Source organism: Syzygium oleosum, unplaced genomic scaffold (assembly GCF_021117445.2).
Source record: "Syzygium oleosum isolate NSW1041296 unplaced genomic scaffold, Sole_v2.1 Sole_v2.13, whole genome shotgun sequence".
In the NCBI taxonomy this organism is placed as follows: domain Eukaryota; kingdom Viridiplantae; phylum Streptophyta; class Magnoliopsida; order Myrtales; family Myrtaceae; genus Syzygium; species Syzygium oleosum.
The window spans coordinates 6,435,476-6,456,132 of NW_026607497.1; the positions used below are offsets into that span (position 1 = coordinate 6,435,476).

A 20,657-nucleotide genomic window follows, 5' to 3' on the forward strand; every position below is an offset into this window, starting at 1 on the left:
GACCGCTAGGCCGACCACCTAAGGTCTTAATTCAATAAGATGTTATCAATGCTTGCTTGATGCATTCTGCTAAAATTTGACAGCAACAGCAAGCAAAGCATTGCTCAAGTACCTTTAGGAATGGTTTTGGTCAAAATTTACTTGGATCATGTCATGTCTTGACTTTTCTATGGGGAGGGGTGAGCAGCGTCAGCGATCTCCTCGGACGTTAGCGTAGGAGTTCTACATTTACGGAGTACTGTCATAACTTTGTGTTCATAGAGATTTCTCCGAAAAGATCGAACTGTTATGCCTGGTTTAAATCATGACAAGGGCATGCTGAATTTCTGAGAATGTAGCAAGGGCCAAGCAATATGAGAAAAATCAGAAACACTGGAGGTTTTAGACATCCTTAATTAATATCTTCAGTTTATGCTCTCAGTATCACATTCAACTTCTGAAATGTGCTCTTACTTTATTTTTTGGGTCTCCTTTTTTTTTTCTTTATCTTTGCCCTCATATTTCCCATTTTCCATTCATCTTACCCTTTTATTTAAGCCAGACATCTTACCCTTCCTTGACTGCTCCACTGTGCACAGTTGAATCGCCGTTCATAAAGTATAATTGTAGTAATTATTAATAAATTTACAATATCCATTATTGGTTAATTAATATAAAATAATCATACATTAGCAAATTGTAATCATGATTAATAGTAAGAGTACTCGAACAATTGGTAGAGTTGAATGGAGAAAAGATAAGAGAGGATATCTTTAGAATACTTTATTACACATGTAAGCTGTCATAGACACATATTATACGTGATAGCTATTAGATAAAACAAATATTATAGTTTTAACTGTAATAGGCATTTACAACATTTACTACTGCAAGCAGATATTGTAACGAGTCAAACGTGTGATGTAATAATTATTGCCTCAACCAATCTCTTGTAGCTTCTGAATCATCGCTGGTCATGTATTATAAGCTCACTTCATCATACTACAGTCATCTGTGATCAATTCAATTGCTATAAGCTACATTTCCTCTTGCATTTGCATATTACTGAGTTGCCTCCACCTCCGGACAATGACCACAGTAGTGAGCGGCCGAAGGAGCCGATAGCACCTGAGAAACCATGTTCATGGATGGCCTGAGTCGTGGATTGGTGGATATACAAGCAATTGCAAGCTTGAAGATGACTAGAAGTTCATCCTCAATGCTAGGCATTGGAGCTGGTAGGCGTGAATCCAGCATATTTTTCAGGACTCTGGCAATCTCCTTATCCGATGCAGCTAATAGGGATGAGATGGTTTCGCCCGGATGTTTTCCATGGATCACCTCTATTGCCATGATCCCGAAGCTGTACACATCGCATTTCTCAGTCACCTTCATCGTGTAAGCAAGCTCTATGCATAAGAAGAAAATGCATTAGCACTAGCGGATTATTACTTTCTAAGTTCACCATAGAAGAACAGTAGTTGTCCATTGAATTACCTGGAGCAATGTATCCGTATGTCCCAGCGACAGTGGTCCAATTTGACGTGTCTAGCTTGAGAAGCTTGGCTGTGCCGAAGTCGGAAACACGGGCCTCATACTCAGAATCAAGTAAGATGTTGTTGCTTGATATGTCTCGGTGAACAATGGGAGGCACACAGTCATGGTGCATGTAGGACAGAGCATGAGCTATGCCTTTCACAATATTTGCCCTCCAATCCCAACCCAACTCTTTCGCTTCTCCCTCATCGCTCAGGATTGCAGACAGGTTTCCTCTCTCCAGATACTCATACACCAAGAATGAGTGTTGGGGATGTGAACAGAAGCCATGGAGTCTCACGATGTTGCGGTGTCGTATTTCTGTCAGTGCCCTTATCTCATTCTGAAACTCCTTCTGATTCGTTTGCCCGCTATCAGACATCTGATGAAGCTTCTTCACAGCCACCACAACCCCTGATCTTAGCTTTGCTCTGAAGACTCTTCCATATCCTCCACATCCAATGCAGTATCTCTCGTTAAAATCCTCAGTCGCTTCAATGATTTCTTCGTGCAATATCCTTCCATCGTAAGTAGATATAGAAAACAATTTCTCTCTCTCGTGTGCTTGCTCCACTTGTCGGTGTTTCTTTCTTCTATGCAAAATGTAGTATATTCCGAAGAAAGAAAACAGGAGAAATGCTCCGAGGGCGAGGAAAACAATGAGAAACACTTTCTCATGAGTGTTGGAGTTTTTCTTCCGCGTCCCTGATTGACTACAAGGCTGAAGTCCATCAACATTTCCACATAATCCGGGGTTACCTTGTAATGCTTCTGTTGGAGCCTCTTGGAACGCCGTGGTGTTTGGAACCGGACCCTGGAACTCATTGTAGGATATGTCAACCACTGCCAAACCTGGCATATCCTCGAAAATCGTGTATATAGGGCCCGAAAGATTGTTGTGTGAGAGGTCAAGTTTCACTAGACTTTGCAGACTGCTGAATTGTGCTGGAATCTCACCGATCAATGAGTTATTGTTCAAGTCTAGCTCGGATAAATGAGCCAGCATCCCTATCTGGCCAGGAATTTCTTGGCTTAACCGGTTGTTGCTCAAATCCAAGAGGAATAAGTCTGCCAACTGCCCGGTACTCTCTGGGATAGACATGCTTAATCTATTCCTGGACAAATCCAGTCTTTGAAGACCAGATAGTGATACGATTGCGGGACTTATACTGCCAGAAAGTTGATTCCTGCTCAAGTTCAACCTCACCAAAGAGGTCAATTTTCCGAGTTCCTTTGGAATCTCGCCAACTAAACCATTGGAAGAAAAATCAAGTCCCTGTAGTTCAGTCGCATTTCCGATCTCAGGAGGCAAGCTACCGGTGATTTTGTTCCCAGCAATTCGTAGATCCCGCAAACGCTGACAACTTCCCCAGTTAGCCGAGATTTCTCCATAGAAATTGTTGAAACTCAAATCCATAAAGTCCAAGTTCGGGTAGACGCCGAAACTGTCAGATATGTTTCCAGTGAGTTGGTTGTCCTGGAGGCGTACCCTGAGTAAGCTCGTGCAATTTCTCAAGCTTCTGGGAATGAAACCTGTGAGGTTGTTGCCAGCCATGGTGAGGTTAGAAAGCGAACCACCCCGGCACAAGTTATCTGGTATGAAGCCGGTGAACTGATTTGTATCTAATTGTAGCACCACCAAGTTCAACAAATCCCCTAGGAATCCAGGAATGGAACCAGAAAGTTGGTTCTCACGGAGATATAAATATTCCAGGTCAGTCAAATTACCCAGAGAAGAAGGAACAGGACCGCCAAGCTGATTTATACTCAGCTCCAAATCAATCATAGCTCGGAGGTTTCCTAACTCATCAGGAATGTTACCAGAAAGCTCGTTGCCATACAGATAAAGAAGGGTAAGCCCTGTCAAATTGCCCAATGTCGAGGGGATTGAACCCGTCAGATTATTGTAGTTTAGGCTGAGTCCACGAAGATATTTCAAGTTCCCAAGCTCAAGTGGGATAGAACCAGTAAGTTCATTGTCAAATACGTGCAATTGGGTTAGTTTCGTCAGTTTCCCAAAAGTGGGAGGAATTGGCCCTGTTAGGGAGTTGGTATCCATGTAAATCTCCTCCAAGTTTGTCAAATTCCCCATTTCACGAGGAATAGAACCAGAAAATGAATTGTTATAGATGTATATTCTAGCGAGGCTGCTCAAGTTACCCATGGAAGAAGGAAGGGATCCATCCAACTGGTTTGAGTACAAGGCAAGCTCGTTCAGCAAACGCAACTGACCTATTTCATCAGGGATAGAGCCATTCAACTCGTTAGAGATCAGGTGTAACACCTCAAGCTTCGTGAGATCGCCAATCTCCCGTGGTATATTCCCAGATAATTGATTAAAGGAGAGGTCGAGATAGGTGAGATTGGTCAAAAGACCGACTTGAGGCGGAATACCGCCGAAGAGTTCATTTATGTACATGTCTATATAGGTAAGATACGGCAAAGACGAGAACGGGAACTCGTCGAGTGTACCTCTGATGTTCGAACTGGTGAGATTGATTCCCATCACGCTTCTGGCCAGGTTACACGAGATGCCATACCAACCGCATGGGCTCGCTGCCGTTGCGTTGGAGCCGGTAGCATTTTGAGGAGGGAGAGTCCATGTTGATAGAGAAGAGGTGGATTGGTTTTGGTTTTGAAGGCTGGATTTCCATTTGAGAAGGGCTTGTGCTTCTAGTGTGGAGGCAAAAGCAGGAATTGGACATTGTGGAATGATGGCCAAAAGCATTGTGAAAAGGGTAAAGGAGGTTAGACGATGCACTGGTGTCTCTAATTCTGGTGAACCCATGATTTCTTTTGTTTGTTGTGGAGGTTGATAATCGACCATGAGGCATATATGAAAAGCTTGGTCACTCCGTTTCTGTCATTCTCTCAGTCCATTCAAAGAAGGCCAATTTTCAAAGATTTCCAATTTCCTGCTCGTTGAATGCTTCTGATTGGGATGGTTCAGATGTCAACAATGATCTGGCCAATATGTGAAATCGGGAAATAGTCTCACTGTGTATAGAGTTCCATATGGTTGGAACTTGGAACGACGTATTTGACTTTGCCTCAAAGCTTCCTAAACTCTGTTCTCTTTGCTTGCTACAATCTCGGGTTTTCCTTAAGGTGGGGGTGCCAACAGTCAAATGCTGCTATTTTAAAAATGGTAATGCGTGCATCAGCTATCATTAAGAGGGAAGAAAAATGAAGCCAGTCACTATCTTTGTGCTCAAACTTTGTGATTGCAGCACCCATAATTCGACTGAGGGCATTCGTTTAATTGATTTCTTAGGAAATTCTCTGACCCTTGCTTGATAAATCTTCTTAATACCAAGTGGATCTGCTTTGGATGTTGTATATGGCCTAATGCTTCCTTTCTAGAACCACTTGGGACTGGATTGCCTTCCAAGCATTTGACAGGGAGAGGTTGAAGATGGATATAGAATAGAGGACCTCCACGTTGTGTTTGCATGCGAACACTTTCTAGCTTTGCACACATCTCCTGCATCTAATGAAGGAGAAAAGAGAGGGGATTACATGGGCTAAGCCTTGGTAAGGTAAATGGGTTGAACTCTTACAAGATAATTGGTAGAAAGAACAGCGAGCAATCGCAACCTTAGTCATAGTCACTGTCACACTCCAAATCTGTATTTAGAATTTGGGGAACGACCACATCCTTTCATAAGATAAAGCACCAAGCTTTTAATTAAATAAACCGGTTTTCGGAAATGTACCAATCGGATAAAACCTTGCAATAATGAAAATAATCATGAGATCAAACATATCATGAATGTACCAAGCTCGAATTTCTTTTAGAGCCAGCCTAATAAGCTTAATAAAAATAGCAAAATAAAACCTAAAAGCCATCCCCATCCACGCCCTCTCCGTGAATCCATTGCTCTCCTCTGTTCTTGGAATCCGGGATGGTAATAAAAGGAGCAAGCAAAACCCGGGCTCACTAAGTGATAATCACTACTTTTATGAAATCAAGTAATGAACGATGAACTACTAGGGTTTGCCCCGGTGGTCATCCTTCTTATTTGGGAAGGGAGAGGTGGGGAGTTCGAATCTCCAATTTCTCAGGGGGGACTAGAGGTGAGGACGTGTAGTTTCAGATGTAAGTTTCGACTTCCATGCCCTGCAAGAGACAGGGTAAAAGTCTGAGAGTGAGTTGAAAATTAGAGTAGGATAGACTAAAGAAAAAAAGTAATGAATGATGCGAGACAGACTAAAGAAAAAAAGTAATGAACGATGCAATCGCACAATAGTAGCCATTCGCAGGAATTGCACCTTGTGACATGACTAAAAAGCATTGCGAGGAGGGCGACGGAAGCTAGAAGATGTACCACTTCCCTCTAAACTTTTTGGCGAATCCATGATTTTCTGGTGCGATTTTGGAGCATGATGATCAACACAGAGGCATATATACAGCCTTTGGCTGCTCTGTTCCTGTCATTTTCTTTAATCCCTTTAGTCAAAGGCCAGCTTTCAAAGATCTCATCCCATTCCAGGATTTTAAATGCTTCTGACTATGATGTTTCAGCTACTGACAATTGTCTGGTTTGTTTATGCAGAGTCTCATGGGTGCAGAAGTAAGTGGTTGACTTGACTCCACCTTGCTAAACTTTGTTTTCTTTGTTTCTTTTCTTCTTTTCAACGTGGGACACAATTGTTTTGCTTGCTAAATTACCGATCTTTGACTATAGGAATTCATGCATCATCAGGCATTAATTAGACAAAAAGATATGGGAGAGTTGATATCTCCATTTTGACTTCTAGATTGTAGCACCAATACTTTGACCACGAGCATAGGTTTCTTCAAGACTTTGGCATTCCTCGCATTTATAATTCCAGCTTTTGCTTTTTGCTTAATCTAAATCTTGCGGTTCGGTCATTTTAATACTTTTTTTTTCATCTAAAAGCCCTCAGACTTTCACGATACTCAAATGTTGACATATACATCCGCAAAATTTTTTTTTTTTTCGTAATTTTCTGAAATTTGAATACAATTTTGAATTTTGACCGAAAAGCAGAAAATACTTTTTACCTTGGCATAGGAGTAAACAAACATGCATTAACGGGAATTACCATCACACTTAAGTCACTCAAACACTTTTAATTCTCAGTCTTCAATTACACATAATAACGTCACATATTGTTTATATCTTGTAATTTCTCGCGAAACAATCTCTCAATTTCATAGAGAAGTACCCAAAATCTTCGTACATGATTTCTTTACTAAAACACTCTTCAATTTGAGCACGTTGTGATCTACGAGAAAAGTCAATTTCCTTTAGTTTCCCCTTTTGCTCTTTGCTTCATCCAGTTTCAACAAGTCAATTACAATGTCCAACTCATATTTTCTCCCGCCCAATTTTGAATCGGATTTCGTTCACGGATTCAAACTCGAAACGTATTTAAGCAATTTTAGGGTGCATTTGTTTAATTGAAAACTTCATGATAAAATAACTTATTTTCCATGAAAATTATTTTCATTTTTTGGGTGATTGAGGAAAATTGATTTCCTTCTTGCTAGCAAGGGAAAGTCGTTTTCCCCGATCTTAGCATGCTGTTTTAAGTCCATGAAAAACTTTTTTCGTAGATCGATTATTTTTGGGAAATAGTTTTTTTTCAAACAAACGGACCCTTAATGCCTTTTACGCACGTGTGAACATTTTTAACCTTTTCGCGCGTATGCTCTGCGAGACGTGCTTTAAAGATTGGGAATAGGCTTCTGTACATATCTAAGACATACAAGTGAGTTACCCGGGGAATCATATGGATATGAATATTCTCAATCTAATCTAGGGTTGAGTTGCAGTTGGTCAGCTAAGCAAGCAATTATAAGTTACTGATCGTCTATAGTATGTCCATTATCATTAAGCAAAGGAGGGTGAATGTGCAGGTGTAATGTATGCTTCGAGATGAAGTTCTTCCTAATAAAGTCAGACTGAACTAAGCTTTATGCATCAGCAAGTATTTAACTAGTGGAACACATGTTTGAGGATGGTTCTTTCTTGACATTGCGTCTTGCGTCTTGCCTTTCTACTAAGAAATGAAGCACATTCAAGAATTAAGATTGAATTGACCCAACTGCCAGAGAAGGTTGGGGGAACATAACTCACTGCCTCGCTACACCTCGATTCGGATAGTTGTTACTACATATTTCCCCCTATTACTATTCAATTCACAAAGTTTTCTGAAACTATGATTTTACGATGTCGATCATTACTTAGATTGATCGAGGGCAGCATCAAACATTGGTCTACTAAATTTCCAATTTCAAATTCGGAAAACTCTGAGCTCTCATAGACTGTTTTCCGTTTTCCGGATGAAGTACAAGAGGGATGTTTTTCTGACATGTTTTGCATAAGGCAATATAAGTTCACTATTCTGAAAAAACAGAAAAGATGGTTGATGCCTGATGGTGAGCTACAACGTAAATGGGTTCTACTTGTGTTTGACAATGGAGTGAGGCCAAGCGAAAACAGACCAGCATGATTTGATTCCCTCAAGATTTTGGAGGGCAGGATATCGTCTGCCTTCTCACTCTTGATGTATAAAGTAGTAACGAACAGAACTTGCATTCTTTCTGAGACAAAGCATTGGACTATTGAATCTCCTCTTGAGATTCTTTCTTATGAAAACGAAGTCCGTATTCCCTCTAATGCCATATTCTTTTTGGAGGAATTAGAATCTACTGAACTTCTGATAAAGACTCATGCCAAAGCAACATGCTTGTAGCACTCGGAATAGGAACTGATTGAATGTACTCTGGGTTGTGTTACACAAGTGTTGTAAGTCACTCGAAACAAAAAATCATGGCAGATGGCCGCCATTAAAAACAATTTGTTTCTGATTGAATGCACTCTGAAATGATGAATGATTGAAACTCTTCGGCATGTATAAAGGGACTACCAATTGACAAGATTTTAGGTTCTGTTAGTTTCGCGAAAAACATTTTTGGAGAAAACATTGTCCGGCATTTGAATAGCTTAGGAAAATGCATTAACGGAAAATCTATACTCAAATTATGTAAAATGATTTCCTCTTTAAAAAATCAAAATTTTCCTATATATGATTATATATCGGTGCTCGGATCAAAAACTCTGAATTTAGGCACAGAAACCCTAAGGCTTGTTCCCGGGTCCATGGTAACGAACTTGGGCCGAGTCCACCAAGATCCATCGAGGCGAAGCTTAGATCCAAAGAGGTCGGGTTTGGAACCCTGATGCCTAAGCCCGGGTCCACAGAGGTTGGGTTGGGGACACCAATACCAGTGGCTAGGCCTAGACTTTGGTATCGTTGCTCGGCTCCTTGACACCTCAGCCCAGGTCCATAAAGGCTAGGCGCGAGACCTCAGTGCTCATGCTTGTGCTCAGATCCCCAGTGCCCGGGCACGGGTCCACTGAGGCCGAGCTCAAGTTCACAGTGCTCGGGCCCGAGACTCGGTGCCTAGGACCGAGTCCATCAAGGCCGGGCCCGTGTCCATCAAGGCCAGGCATGGGTCCATTGAGGTCGAGCTCGGGCCTCAAAGTGCATTAAGGTCGGGCCCGAGATCTCGATGCTAGTGCCCGAGTCCATCAAAGCTAGTCCCGCGTTTATTGAGGCCAGGTGGGACCTCGACGCTAGTGCTTAGGTCCTCAGCGCTTAGGCTCGAGTCCATTGAGGTCAGGTCCGAGACCCTGGCGCCTCTCCTCGAGTCCATCGAGGCCAATCTCAAGACCCTGGCGCCTGCGCCTGGGTCCATCGAGGCCAATCTCAGGACCTTGGTGCTCGTGCCCCTGTCCATCGAGGCCGGGCATGAGTCCATCAAGGTCAGGCCCAAGACTCTAGTTCCCTTGCTTGGGTCCTTGACACCCACACTTGGGTCAATCGAGACCAGACCTAGAATCGATGCCCGAGACCTAGGTACCCACGCCCGAGTCGAGGTCCATTGAGGCCAAACCTGGGGCCTTGGTACCTGTGCTTAATTTCCCGGCTACGCTCGAATAAGGTATGTTTATTTAGGAAAATCAAATCAAAATTTTCTAACTAATTGACTGAAAATATTTTCTAGTTCATTTTCAAGTTTCAGCCAAACAATGGAGAATATTGTCATTATCCTGGAAAATGATTACCTGAAAAATATTTTCCAGAAATGTTACATTTTCCGCCAAGCAAACGAAGCCCTACAAACTTCATATAAATGTTCCATTCCAATTTTACATAAACACCTTGCTTTCAAGATGATAACAGTAGATTCATCATCAACTTTACATTAATATAAAAGTCACATTTGTCTAAACTATAACTTGACGTGGATACTTACCTTTCACTACCACGACACTAATCTGATTAAGACTACATACAGAAACAGTTTGAGATATCAGTTGACAGCTGTCATCTCTCTACAAATGAAACTAGATGCCAGTAAGTTCGGGTTTTACTTTTTCCAGAACGAAAGGCAGTTCTATATTTACTTGGGCATGAACGAAATGTAGCCCTCATCGTCATGCTGATATGGATTAAACACAAAGTTCTTGTCGCCAGTCAAAATATATCTCCTAAATGCAAATAAAGTAAGCACATCAGTGAGCGAGACAATAGATTAAAAAAGTTGTGAGACTTAATGAACTAGTTTAAACGACTCTAATTTTCATTTAAGATCTTAGACCTTCTTGCATGTGATTGACAGAGCAGCATCGTTTATCAGACGTTATCTTCTGCAAATTGATCTAGTAAACGGCTTGAAGCTTTTGCATGTCTCACAGGATCAGTGGCTGTCTGTGAATTTTGGACACCATGGAAAATGGTCGAACGAGCAGATAGCACCTGAGAAATCATTTCCATTGACGGCCTGAGTTGGGGATGAGCAGATACGCAAGCCAATGCAAGCTTGAAGATGGTCAAAAGTTCAGCCTCGATGTCTGTGGTAGGCGTAGGCAGGCGTGAATCCAATATATTCTTCAAAACAACTGAGATCTCCATGTCGACCGGACCTAATAGAGAAGAAATGCTGTCACCCGGATGTCTTCCTTTGATCACCTCGATGGCCACTATTCCAAAGCTATACACATCACATTTCTCCGTCACCTTCATTGTGTAAGCGAGCTCTGCACAAAGAGGGAGGTATATGTATTGGCACAAAGACAGTGCTTTAGGTCAACCTTCGGATCAAGAGTTGATTTTAGAAATTTATCTGGAGCTACATATCCATATGTGCCGACGACTGCACTCCAGTTTGATGTATCCAGCTTAAGAAGCTTAGCAGTGCCGAAGTCAGAAACATGTGCCTCGTACTCGGAATCAAGCAGAATGTTGTTGCTTGAAATATCTCGATGAACGATTGGAGGGTTACAATCATGGTGCATATAAGATAGAGCACAAGCCATGCCTTTTACGATATTCACCCTCTTGTTCCAGTCCAACTCTCTAGCTTCTTCTTCATTGCTCAAGATCGTAGACAAGCTTCCTCTGTCCAAGTACTCATACACCAAGAATGAGTGTTGTGGATGCGAACAAAAGCCCACAAGATTTACAATATTGCGGTGTCGAATTTCCGTCAATGCCCTGATCTCATTCAAAAATTCCCTTTGATCTGTTTGCCCAGTATCAGCCGTTTGATGGAGCTTCTTTACAGCTACTATATCACCTGATCTTAATTTGGCTTTGAAGACACTTCCATAGCCTTCCCTTCCAATACGGTAAACCTCATCAAAAGCCCCGGTGGCTTCCATGATGTCTTCATATAAGATCTTTCCATCGTACTTCGATAGAGAAAAGACTTCAGTTGTCTTGGGTGCTAGTTCTGCTGTTGGATGGAACTTCTTTCTACGGGAAATGAAGAATATTCCAATGAAAACAAACAGAAGAACTGCTCCTAGCAGAGGAAACACAATAAGAAACACTCTGTGTCCCGCCGGAGATTTATCCCTATTTACTGCCGCTTGATTACAGGGCTCAAGTCCTTCAACATTTCCACACAATCCACTGTTACCTTGTAACGCTTCTTTTGTTGCATCTTGGAATGCTGTGGTGTTGGGAATTGGACCCTCAAACTCGTTGTGGGAAATGTCAACCTCCGCCAAACCTGGCAAACCCTCGAAAATCTTGTATATAAGGCCAGAAAGATTATTGTGTGAAAGGTCAAGTTTCACTAGGCTTTGCAGCTTGCTGAATTGAGCTGGGATCTCACCGCTTAACAAGTTATAACTCAAGTCTAGCTCGGATAAATGAGTTAGCATCCCTAATTGCCCTGGAATATCTTGGCTCAACTGGTTGTTGCTCAGATCCAAGAGGACCAAGTTTGAAGAAAGCCCTATAGTCTGCGGGATAGACATGCTAAATCTATTCCTGGACAAATCCAATTTTTGAAGAGCAGGTAGCGATACAATCTCGGGACTTATTTGGCTAGAAAGTCGGTTCCTGCTTAGATTCAAATTCACTAAAGAGGTCAATTTTCCAAATTCTTTTGGAACCTCGCCGACTAAACCATTGGAAGAAAGATCAATTGCGCACAGTTGAGTCACGTTTCCAATCTCAGGAGGCAAGCTACCGGTGATGTTATTTCCAGCAATTCTTAGATCACTTAAACGCATGCAACTTCCCCAATTTGTTGAGATTTCTGCATAGAACTTGTTGAAACTCATGTCGATAAAGTCCAAGTTGGGGTAGACACCAAAGGTCTCGGATATATTTCCAGTGAGCTGGTTTTCCTCGAGGCGTATTCTGACTAAGCTTGTGCAATTTCTCAAGCTTCTAGGGATAGAACCAGTTAAGTTGTTGTCACTCACTGTGAGGTTTTGCAGCAACCCACCTCGGCACAAGTTATCCAGTAAGGAGCCGGTGAACCGGTTGGTATCCAATTGCAGCACCTCCAAGTTTTACTAGATCACCGAAGGATCCAGGAATCGAACTAGAAAGCTGATTCTCGCGGAGGAATAAATATACTAGGCTGGTCAAGTTACCCAAAGAAGAAGGAATTGGGCCAGTGAGCTAATTTGTACTCAGCTCTACGTCAACCACAGCGCGGAGATTTCCTATCTCATCAGGAATGCGACCCGAAAGCTGGTTACCATAGAGATAAAGAAAGGTAAGCTCTATCAAATTGCCTAATGTCAACGGGATTGAACCGGTAAGATTATTATCATAAAGGCTCAACGTGCTAAGAAGGTTCGAATTCCCTAACTCCTGAGGGATGGAACCGGTAAGCTCATTAGAAAACAGGTGCAGCTCTGTCAATTTGGTTAAGTTCCCGAAAGTGGAAGGAATCGGTCCTGTTAGGAAGTTGGTGTCCATGTGAAGCACTTCCAGATTTGTCATATTTCCCATTTCAGGAGGAATAGAACCAGAAAGGGAGTTGTTGTAGACATACAGTCTAGCTAATTTGCTCAAATTACCCAATGAGGAAGGTATGGATCCATGCAACTGATTGGAATACAACGCGACCTCACTAAGCAAATGCAACTGCCCGATTTCTAGGGGAATCGAGCCATTCAAATCATTGAAAACCAGGTGTAGGACCTATAGTTTCGTTAGACGGCCAATCTCTAGCGGTATTATGCCCGAGAACCGATTGATAGAGAGGTCGAGATAGGTGAGATTGCTCAAGAGACTGATTTGAGGCGGAATGCGGCCGGAGAGACTATTTATGCTTAGGTCCATGTACAGGAGATGAGACAAAGATGAGAATGGAAATTCCTCAAGTGTACCTTCGACATAGGCGCTGGTGAGATTAATCCTGATCACGGTCCCCGCCCGATCACAGGAGATGCCATACCAAGCGCATGGACTCACAGTCGAACCGGAGCCGGTGGCATTATGAGGAGAGGGAGTCCACGAAGAAAGGGAAGAAACCGAATGGTTGCCAAGACTGGACTTCCAGTCGAGGAGGGCTTGTGCTTCCGCAGGGGAAGCATGAACAGGAAGTGGAATGACAAAGGTAGCAAAAAGGGCAAGGGCTGTCACAAGGCTCATGACCCTCTTGAATTCTGGCGAAGTATCCATGGATTCTTATTCTTCTGTTCTTCTTTTTGGTTATGGGAAGTTGGTTTTCTTTGTTCCTGAGGCACTGAGTGATGCTTAAGATGCTCGTGAATACTCCCCTTTCTATCGTCTTCCATTACAACGGGCATGCAATAACAATCATTATTTTAAGGAAGGCTAAGAAAAGTCAGTGGATATAGCTTGGCAGTCAGCATCCGACAGTCGACTTAGGATGCGCATGACAATCATTCTGTGCCCGGGAACTATTTCTGAACAGAAATGATTTTTTTTTATTTTGTGCCCGAAAACAATTTCTGTGCATTTGAAGGCGCTTGGTAAACTGTCCAAAATTTCTATTCCTGGAATAGAAAAGAACAGAAATGCGTTTGGTAACTACACACAAATTTTTTTTTATTAATAATATTTTGAATTGTTTAATTTTTTTTTCTTTCTACCCAGGCCATGGCCGGTTGCCGGCGACCGGCGGCCGGCCACAGCCCAGGGCCGGCGAGGGCATCACGGCCCTCGCCGACCGCCGGCGGAGGCGAGGGTCCCCCCTGCCGGCGAGGGCGAGGGCTAGACCCTCGCCGCCTGAGCGAGGCGGCTCGCCGTCGATCATGGCGAGGTCGGCCTCGCCAAATCTGGGCGAGGCTGACCTCGCCGTTGCGACCCACGGCAAGGCGATCCGGGCGAGGCCGAGCCTCGCCGGATCCGGGCGAGGCTGTTGCGACCACGGCGAGGCCGAGCCTCACCGTGGGTCGCGACGGCAAGGTCGGCCTCGCCCGGATCCGGTGAGGCCGAGCCTCGTCGTTGCGACCCATGGCGAGGTCGGCCGCCGTGGGTCGCGACGGCGAGGCTCGGCCTCGCCAGATCCGGGGCGAGGCCGACCTCGCCATGACCGACGGCGAGCCGCCTCGCCCGCGGCGAGGGTCCGCCTCACCCTCGCCGTAGGGGGACCCTCGCCTCCGCCGGCGGCCGGCGAGGGCCGTGACGCCCTCGCCGGCCCTGGGCTGTGGCCGGTCGCCTGGCGACCGGCCACAACCCAAGAAGAGCAACACAAAAAGAAGAAAAGAAAAAAAAGAAAAAGAAGAAAAAAAACTAATTCTCAAAATTGTACCGAGAAACAAGAAGCAACTTTTTTTTACTTCTTGTTTCTCTTCCAAAACTGTTTCTCGGCATAAATATTTGCAAAAATGTGCCCGGAAACAAAAAGTTTACCAAACGCATTTCTGTTCCCAAACTATTTCTGGGAACAAAAGAACAGAAATTTTCACTGTTTGGCACGTTACCAAACGGGACCTTAGACGAATTTTTGGTTCCATCAAGACTTTGGAGCTTTCTTCCATTCAGTCTTCCTTGGCGGCTTTCTGACTCGGATCCGTCGCTGTTTCGACCCCACCATAGTTAGAAATCCAGAGAATTTGACAGAGAAGTCGTTGTGGAGAGTGATCAAATCCTAAATTCGTTTCACACATTATGCAGTTCTGAATGCGCCGAAGGGGAGTCCTCTAATGAAGTCAAATCTGGCGCCGGTTGACTTCATTCCTGCAGAAATTACAGCTGATGATCGAGCTACTGCGTCTGGACCATACCCACTTGCAAACCCATATTAATCGAAAGGAAAATTGAAGAAGAAGAAAAATCAAGATCGTCTTTGGCCTGCTTGTTCGAGCCCTTTTCGACAAACGATAATGTGGTTGTGGAGGTCCGCTCTTTTGTTTTATTGCACTTACAAGTAGAAAAATAATTCGCGATCGTGATTTAGGGTTCGTTTGTTTGAAGGAAAACTGTTACTGAAAATTGTTTTCCGACTTTCCTGTGTTTGGATGACGGAAAACTATTCGATTTACAGAAAACGTTTTTCCAGAAACTGAAAACAACAAGTTTTTTCGATTGGGGAAAATAACTTTCTCTTCTACCAAGGAGGAAATCACTTTCCGTAAACTACTAAACAAAATAAAATTAATTATTTTACGTGAAAATGGTTTTGATGATAAATATTTTTTTTTATCGTGAAATATTTAGTGAAATAAATGCACCATTATGTCAAATGATTTATATTTTTTGAGCTCATGCGCTGTGATTATTTTGTAATTTTTGAAGTGCTTGATGGCCCCAATACAAATATTCCCGCATGTTACACGGGGTAATGATTTCGTTGTTGGATTATGAATGTGTGTACACTTTGATTATGTCGAAGTTTAATGACCATCGCTGGAATCTAAACATTATAAGAACTTATCTTCCTTTTATTTATAAGCTTTGGGATTCATTTTTACTTTAGTTTATTGCATTTATTATTTTTGTAATAAATCAAATTAGTGAGAACCATTGCCTTGCTTTGATTAAATAATCTCGCGGCTGCAAGATGGACATTTGCTTTCAGTTGGTTATTTCTTTCAGTATGCTATTTTCCATAATCAAGTAAAAAAATTACTAGGAATCAAAACCTAGTTGGATTGAGTATGAGTTGGGTCCAGGTGGATTGGGATATGAGTCGCTAAAATTGTATTACATAAATATGGGATTATATGAGTTAAATTGGTTAATTTGAGTCGGATCCATTTTTGACTAGACTCAACCCGACTTACTAGTTTGACAAATCTATATAAAAGTTGTACGATTATCAATTTTACTGGAATAACATTAGATAAACCTAAGAGACAAGGTCTAATAAATACCCATGCCATAACAACTTGCACATTGCACTCGGAATAGGAACTGATTGAATGCACTCTCTCAAGAGTGAGTTACACCAAATACCATATTGGAATATTGGCCTATATCGCTTGACAACGCGTTCCAGATGCTCTTTATATTCTTGTGCTATTTCTGCACTTATTAATTTAGGCTTTTGGGTTGGATTTTCTAATATGGTATCAGGACTAGGCTATTTCTTTCGCTTATGGGCGTTTACGTGAGAGAAAGTGTTGAAATATCGTCCCACATCGCTTGACAACGTATAACAAAACAAAATTATGATTGATGACTGCGATTAGAACAATTAGATTCTGATTGAATGCACTATGAAAGGATGCATGATTGAAACTGTTCTGCATGTCAGAGGATTTTTTTTTTGGTAAGGCATGTCAGAGGATTTTGTATCTACACAAATCCAAAATGATCCTCATGAAAGGACTAACAATGGACAAGATTTCAGAGACTTCATATAAATGTTCCGTTTCGACTTTACATCGACCCTTCACCTTCAAGATGACAACGCTAGATAGACAAGCAACTTTATGCTGATACAAAAGTCATATTTTCTAACTCTAACTTGACGTGGATACATAGCTTTCACCGCGACGACACGGGTTTGATTAAGACTAGATACAGAAACCGACTGAAATATCTCTTGAGTTCGGCTGTTCTCTTTAAAAATGAAACAAGATGCCAGTGAGTTCAGGTTTTGCTCCTTCGAAAACAAAAGGCAGTTCTATACTTACTTGGGTATGAACGAAATGTAGTCCTCATCGGGCTAAACACGAAACCTTGTGTCCGGTCAAAATATTTCTCCTAAATGCAAATGAAGCTAACACATCAGTGAGCGAAACAATATATTAGAAAAAGTTTGAGACTTAATTTATTAGTTTAAAACGACTTTGTTTTTCATTAAAGATCTAGACCTTCTTGCATGTGGTTGACAGAGCAAAATCGTTTATCAGACGATATCTTCTACAGATTGATCCAGTGAACGGCTTGAACTTGTTGCATCTGTCCCGGGATCAGTGGGTGTCTCTGAATTTTGAACATTATGGAAAATGGTTGAACAAGCTGAAAGCTCACGAGAAATCAGTTCCATCGACGGCCTGAGTTGGGGATTAGCAGATAGGCAAGCGACTGCAAGCTTTAAGATGGTCAGAAGTTCATCCTCGATGCCTGGTGTGGGTATTGGCAGGCGTGAATCCAATATATTCCTCAGAACTGCTGAGATCTCCATGTCGACTGGAGCTAATAGAGTTGAAACGCTGTCCCCCGGATGTCTTCCTTTGATCACCTCGATGGCCACTGTTCCAAAGCTATACACATCACATTTCTCCGTCACCTTCATTGTGTAAGCAAGCTCTGCACAAAGAAGGAGATATATGTGTTAGCACGAAGACGTTGCTTTAGCTAAATGGACGGATCAAGAGTCAAGTTTAGGTATTAACCTGGAGCTACATAACCATATGTGCCGACGACTGCACTCCAGTTTGATGTGTCCAGTTTGAGAAGCTTAGCCGTGCCGAAGTCAGAAACATGCGCCTCGTACTCCGAATCAAGCAGAATGTTGTTACTCGAAATATCTCGATGAACGATTGGAGGGATACAATCATGGTGCATATAAGATAGAGCATGAGCCACGCCTTTTACTATATTCACCCGCTTGTTCCAGTCCAACTTTTTAGCTTCTTCTTCATTGCTCAGGATTGTAGACAAGCTTCCTCTGTCCAAGTACTCATACACCAAGAATGAGTGTTGTGGATGAGAACAAAAGCCCTTAAGTTTCACAATATTGCGGTGTCGAATTTCCGTCAATGCCCTAATCTCATTCAAAAATTCCTTTTGATCTGTTTGCCCGCTATCAGCTGTTTGATGCAGCTTCTTTACAGCTACTGTATCACCTGATCTTAATTTGGCTTTGAAGACACTTCCATAGCCTCCCCTGCCAATACAGAAAATCTCATCAAAAGCCCCGGTGGCTTCAATGATGTCTTCATATAAGATCTTTCCATCGTACTTTGATAGAGAAAAGACTTCAGTTGTCTTGGGTGCTAGTTCCGCAGTTGGATGGAACTTCTTTCTACGGGAAATGAAGAATATTCCAAAGAAAATAAACAGAAGAACTGCTCCTAGGAGAGGAAACACAATAAGAAACACTCTGCGTCCCGCGGTAGAGTTTTCCCTATCCACCACCGCTTGGTTACAAGGCTCAAGTCCTTCAACATTTCCACACAATCCACTATTACCTTCTAACGCTTCTTTTGTTGCATTCTGGAATGCCGTGGTGTTGGGGATTGGACCCTCAAACTTGTTGTGGGAGATGTCAACCTCCGCCAAACCCAGCATACCCTCGAAAGTCTTGTATATAAGGCCAGAAAGATTATTGTGTGAAAGGTCAAGTTTCACTAGGCTTTGCAGCTTGCTGAATTGAGCTGGAATCTCACCGCTTAACAAGTTACAACTCAAGTCTAGCTCGCATAAATGAATTAGCATCCCTAAATCCCCTGGAATATCATGGCTCAACTGGTTGTTGCTCAGATCCAAGAGGAACAAATTTGAAGCAAGCCCTATAGTCTGCGGGATAGACATGCTAAATCTATTCCCGGACAAATCCAATTTTTGAAGAGCAGGTAGCGATACAATCTCGGGACTTATATGGCCAGAAAGTCGGTTCCTGCTTAGATTCAAACTCACCAAAGAGGTCAAGTTTTCAAATTCTTTTGGAACCTCGCCGACTAAACCATTGGAAGAAAGATCAATTGCACGCAGTTGAGTCACGTTTCCAATCTCAGGAGGCAAGCTACCGGTGATGTTATTTCCAGCAATTCTTAGATCACTTAAATGCATGCAACTTCCCCAATTTGTTGAGATTTCTCCATAGAACTTGTTGAAACTCATGTCGATAAAGTCCAAGTTGGGGTAGACACCGAAGGTCTCTGATATATTTCCAGTGAGCTGGTTTTCCTCGAGGCGTATTCTGACTAAGCTTGTGCAATTTCTCAAGCTTCTAGGGATAGAACCAGTTAAGTCGTTGTCACTCACTGTGAGGTTTTGCAGCAACCCACCTCGGCACAAGTTATCTGGTAAGGAGCCAGTGAATTGGTTGGAATCCAATTGTAGCACCTCCAAGTTTACTAGATCACCGAAGGATCCAGGAATTGAACCAGAAAGCTGATTCTCGCGGAGGAATAAATATACTAGGTTGGTCAGGTTACCCAAAGAAGAAGGAATTGGGCCAGTGAGCTGATTTCTACTCAGCTCTAAGTCAAGCATAGCGCGAAGATTTCCTATCTCATTAGGAATGTGACCGGAAAGCTGGTTACCGTAGAGATAAAGAAGGGTAAGCTTCGTCAAGTTGCCTAATATTGGCGGGATTGAACTGGTAAGATTATTATCACAAAGGCTCAAAGAGCTAAGAAGGCTCAAATTCCCTAACTCTAGGGGGATGGAACCGGTAAGCTTATTAGCAAATAGGTGCAGCTCTCTCAATTTGGCTAAGTTCCCCAAAGTGGATGGAATTGGTCCTGTTAGGAAGTTGGTGTCCATGTGGAGCACTTCCAAATTTGTCATATTTGCTATTTCAGGAGGAATAGAACCAGAAAGGGAGTTGTTGTAGACATGCAATGTAGTTAATTTGCCCAAATTACCCAATGAGGAAGGTATGGATCCATCCAACAGATTCGAATACAGTGCGACCTCACTGAGCAAATGCAACTGCCCGATTTCTTGGGGAATGGAGCCATTTAACTCATTGGAAACCAGGTGCAGGGCCTCCAGTTTCGTTAGACGGCTGATCTCCGGCGGTATTTTCCCCGAGAACCGATTGATAGAGAGGTCAAGATAGGCGAGATTGCTCAGGAGACCAATTTGAGGCGGAATGTGGCCAGAGAGACTATTTATGCTTAGGTCCATGTACATGAGATGAGACAAAGTTGAGAATGGGAATTCGTCAAGCGTACCTTCAACATAGGCGCTGGTGAGATTTATCCTGATCACGCTCCTGGCCCTATTGCAGGAGATGCCATACCAAGCACACGGACTCACAGTCGAATTGGAACCGGTAGCATTACGAGGAGAGGGAGTCCAGGAAGAGAGGGAAGAAATTGAATGGTTGCCAAGACTGGACTTCCACTTGAGGAGGGCTTGGGCTTCTGCAGGGGAAGCATAAGCAGGAAGCGGAATGACAAAGATAGTGCAAAGGGCTAGGGTAGCCACAAGGCTCATGACCCTCTTGAATTCTGATGAAGAATCCATGGATTCTTCTTCTTCTTCTTCTTCTCTTTTGTTTCAGGTAAGTTGGGCTTTCTTTTCCCGAGGCAACGAGCGATGCTTAAAAAGGTTGTGAGAACTCTCACCTTCCTATCATTTTCCATGATAATGGGAATGCAACAACGACAACTAACTAGTGAAGACTATGAAAAGGTACGTTCTGACTCGGTCAATCCCTCTTTCGGAATTGAGTCCCACCCCCCAAATGAAATCCAGAGACT

At 42.8% G+C, this 20,657-nt stretch overlaps 4 protein-coding genes across 5 annotated transcripts; all 4 read right to left on the reverse strand.

Annotated features, from left to right (window-relative positions):
- Positions 1 to 1,108: 1,108 nt before the first annotated feature.
- LOC130139816 (MDIS1-interacting receptor like kinase 2-like) lies at positions 1,109 to 6,048 on the reverse strand. Its single transcript, XM_056317523.1, has 2 exons — positions 5,788 to 6,048; positions 1,109 to 4,999 (listed from the first exon to the last, which is right to left on the reverse strand). Exon 2 carries the CDS (start codon positions 4,340 to 4,342, stop codon positions 1,361 to 1,363), a length of 2,982 nt encoding a protein of 993 aa, XP_056173498.1. The 5' UTR covers positions 4,343 to 4,999; positions 5,788 to 6,048; the 3' UTR covers positions 1,109 to 1,360.
- Positions 6,049 to 9,884: 3,836 nt separating this feature from the next.
- Positions 9,885 to 13,611, reverse strand: LOC115669430 (MDIS1-interacting receptor like kinase 2-like). 2 transcript variants are annotated; one of them, XM_056317525.1, is made up of 3 exons: positions 10,678 to 13,611; positions 10,154 to 10,591; positions 9,885 to 10,043 (listed from the first exon to the last, which is right to left on the reverse strand). In XM_056317525.1, the coding sequence occupies exons 1-2, from the start codon at positions 12,126 to 12,128 to the stop codon at positions 10,189 to 10,191; spliced, it is 1,854 nt and encodes a 617-aa protein (XP_056173500.1). In that variant the 5' UTR covers positions 12,129 to 13,611; the 3' UTR covers positions 9,885 to 10,043; positions 10,154 to 10,188. The 2 variants fall into 2 exon arrangements, with proteins under 2 accessions (XP_056173500.1, XP_056173499.1); XM_056317524.1 differs by having other exon boundaries at positions 9,885 to 10,591.
- LOC115663851 (MDIS1-interacting receptor like kinase 2-like) lies at positions 12,475 to 13,485 on the reverse strand. The gene is made up of 2 exons (XM_056317475.1): positions 13,191 to 13,485; positions 12,475 to 12,956 (listed from the first exon to the last, which is right to left on the reverse strand). The coding sequence occupies exons 1-2, from the start codon at positions 13,483 to 13,485 to the stop codon at positions 12,475 to 12,477; spliced, it is 777 nt and encodes a 258-aa protein (XP_056173450.1).
- A 2,998-nt stretch (positions 13,612 to 16,609) lies between the features above and the next one.
- On the reverse strand, positions 16,610 to 20,453 carry LOC115663853 (MDIS1-interacting receptor like kinase 2-like). The gene is made up of 3 exons (XM_056316872.1): positions 17,616 to 20,453; positions 17,091 to 17,529; positions 16,610 to 16,980 (listed from the first exon to the last, which is right to left on the reverse strand). Exons 1-2 carry the CDS (start codon positions 20,419 to 20,421, stop codon positions 17,126 to 17,128), a joined length of 3,210 nt encoding a protein of 1,069 aa, XP_056172847.1. The 5' UTR covers positions 20,422 to 20,453; the 3' UTR covers positions 16,610 to 16,980; positions 17,091 to 17,125.
- Positions 20,454 to 20,657: the final 204 nt, after the last annotated feature.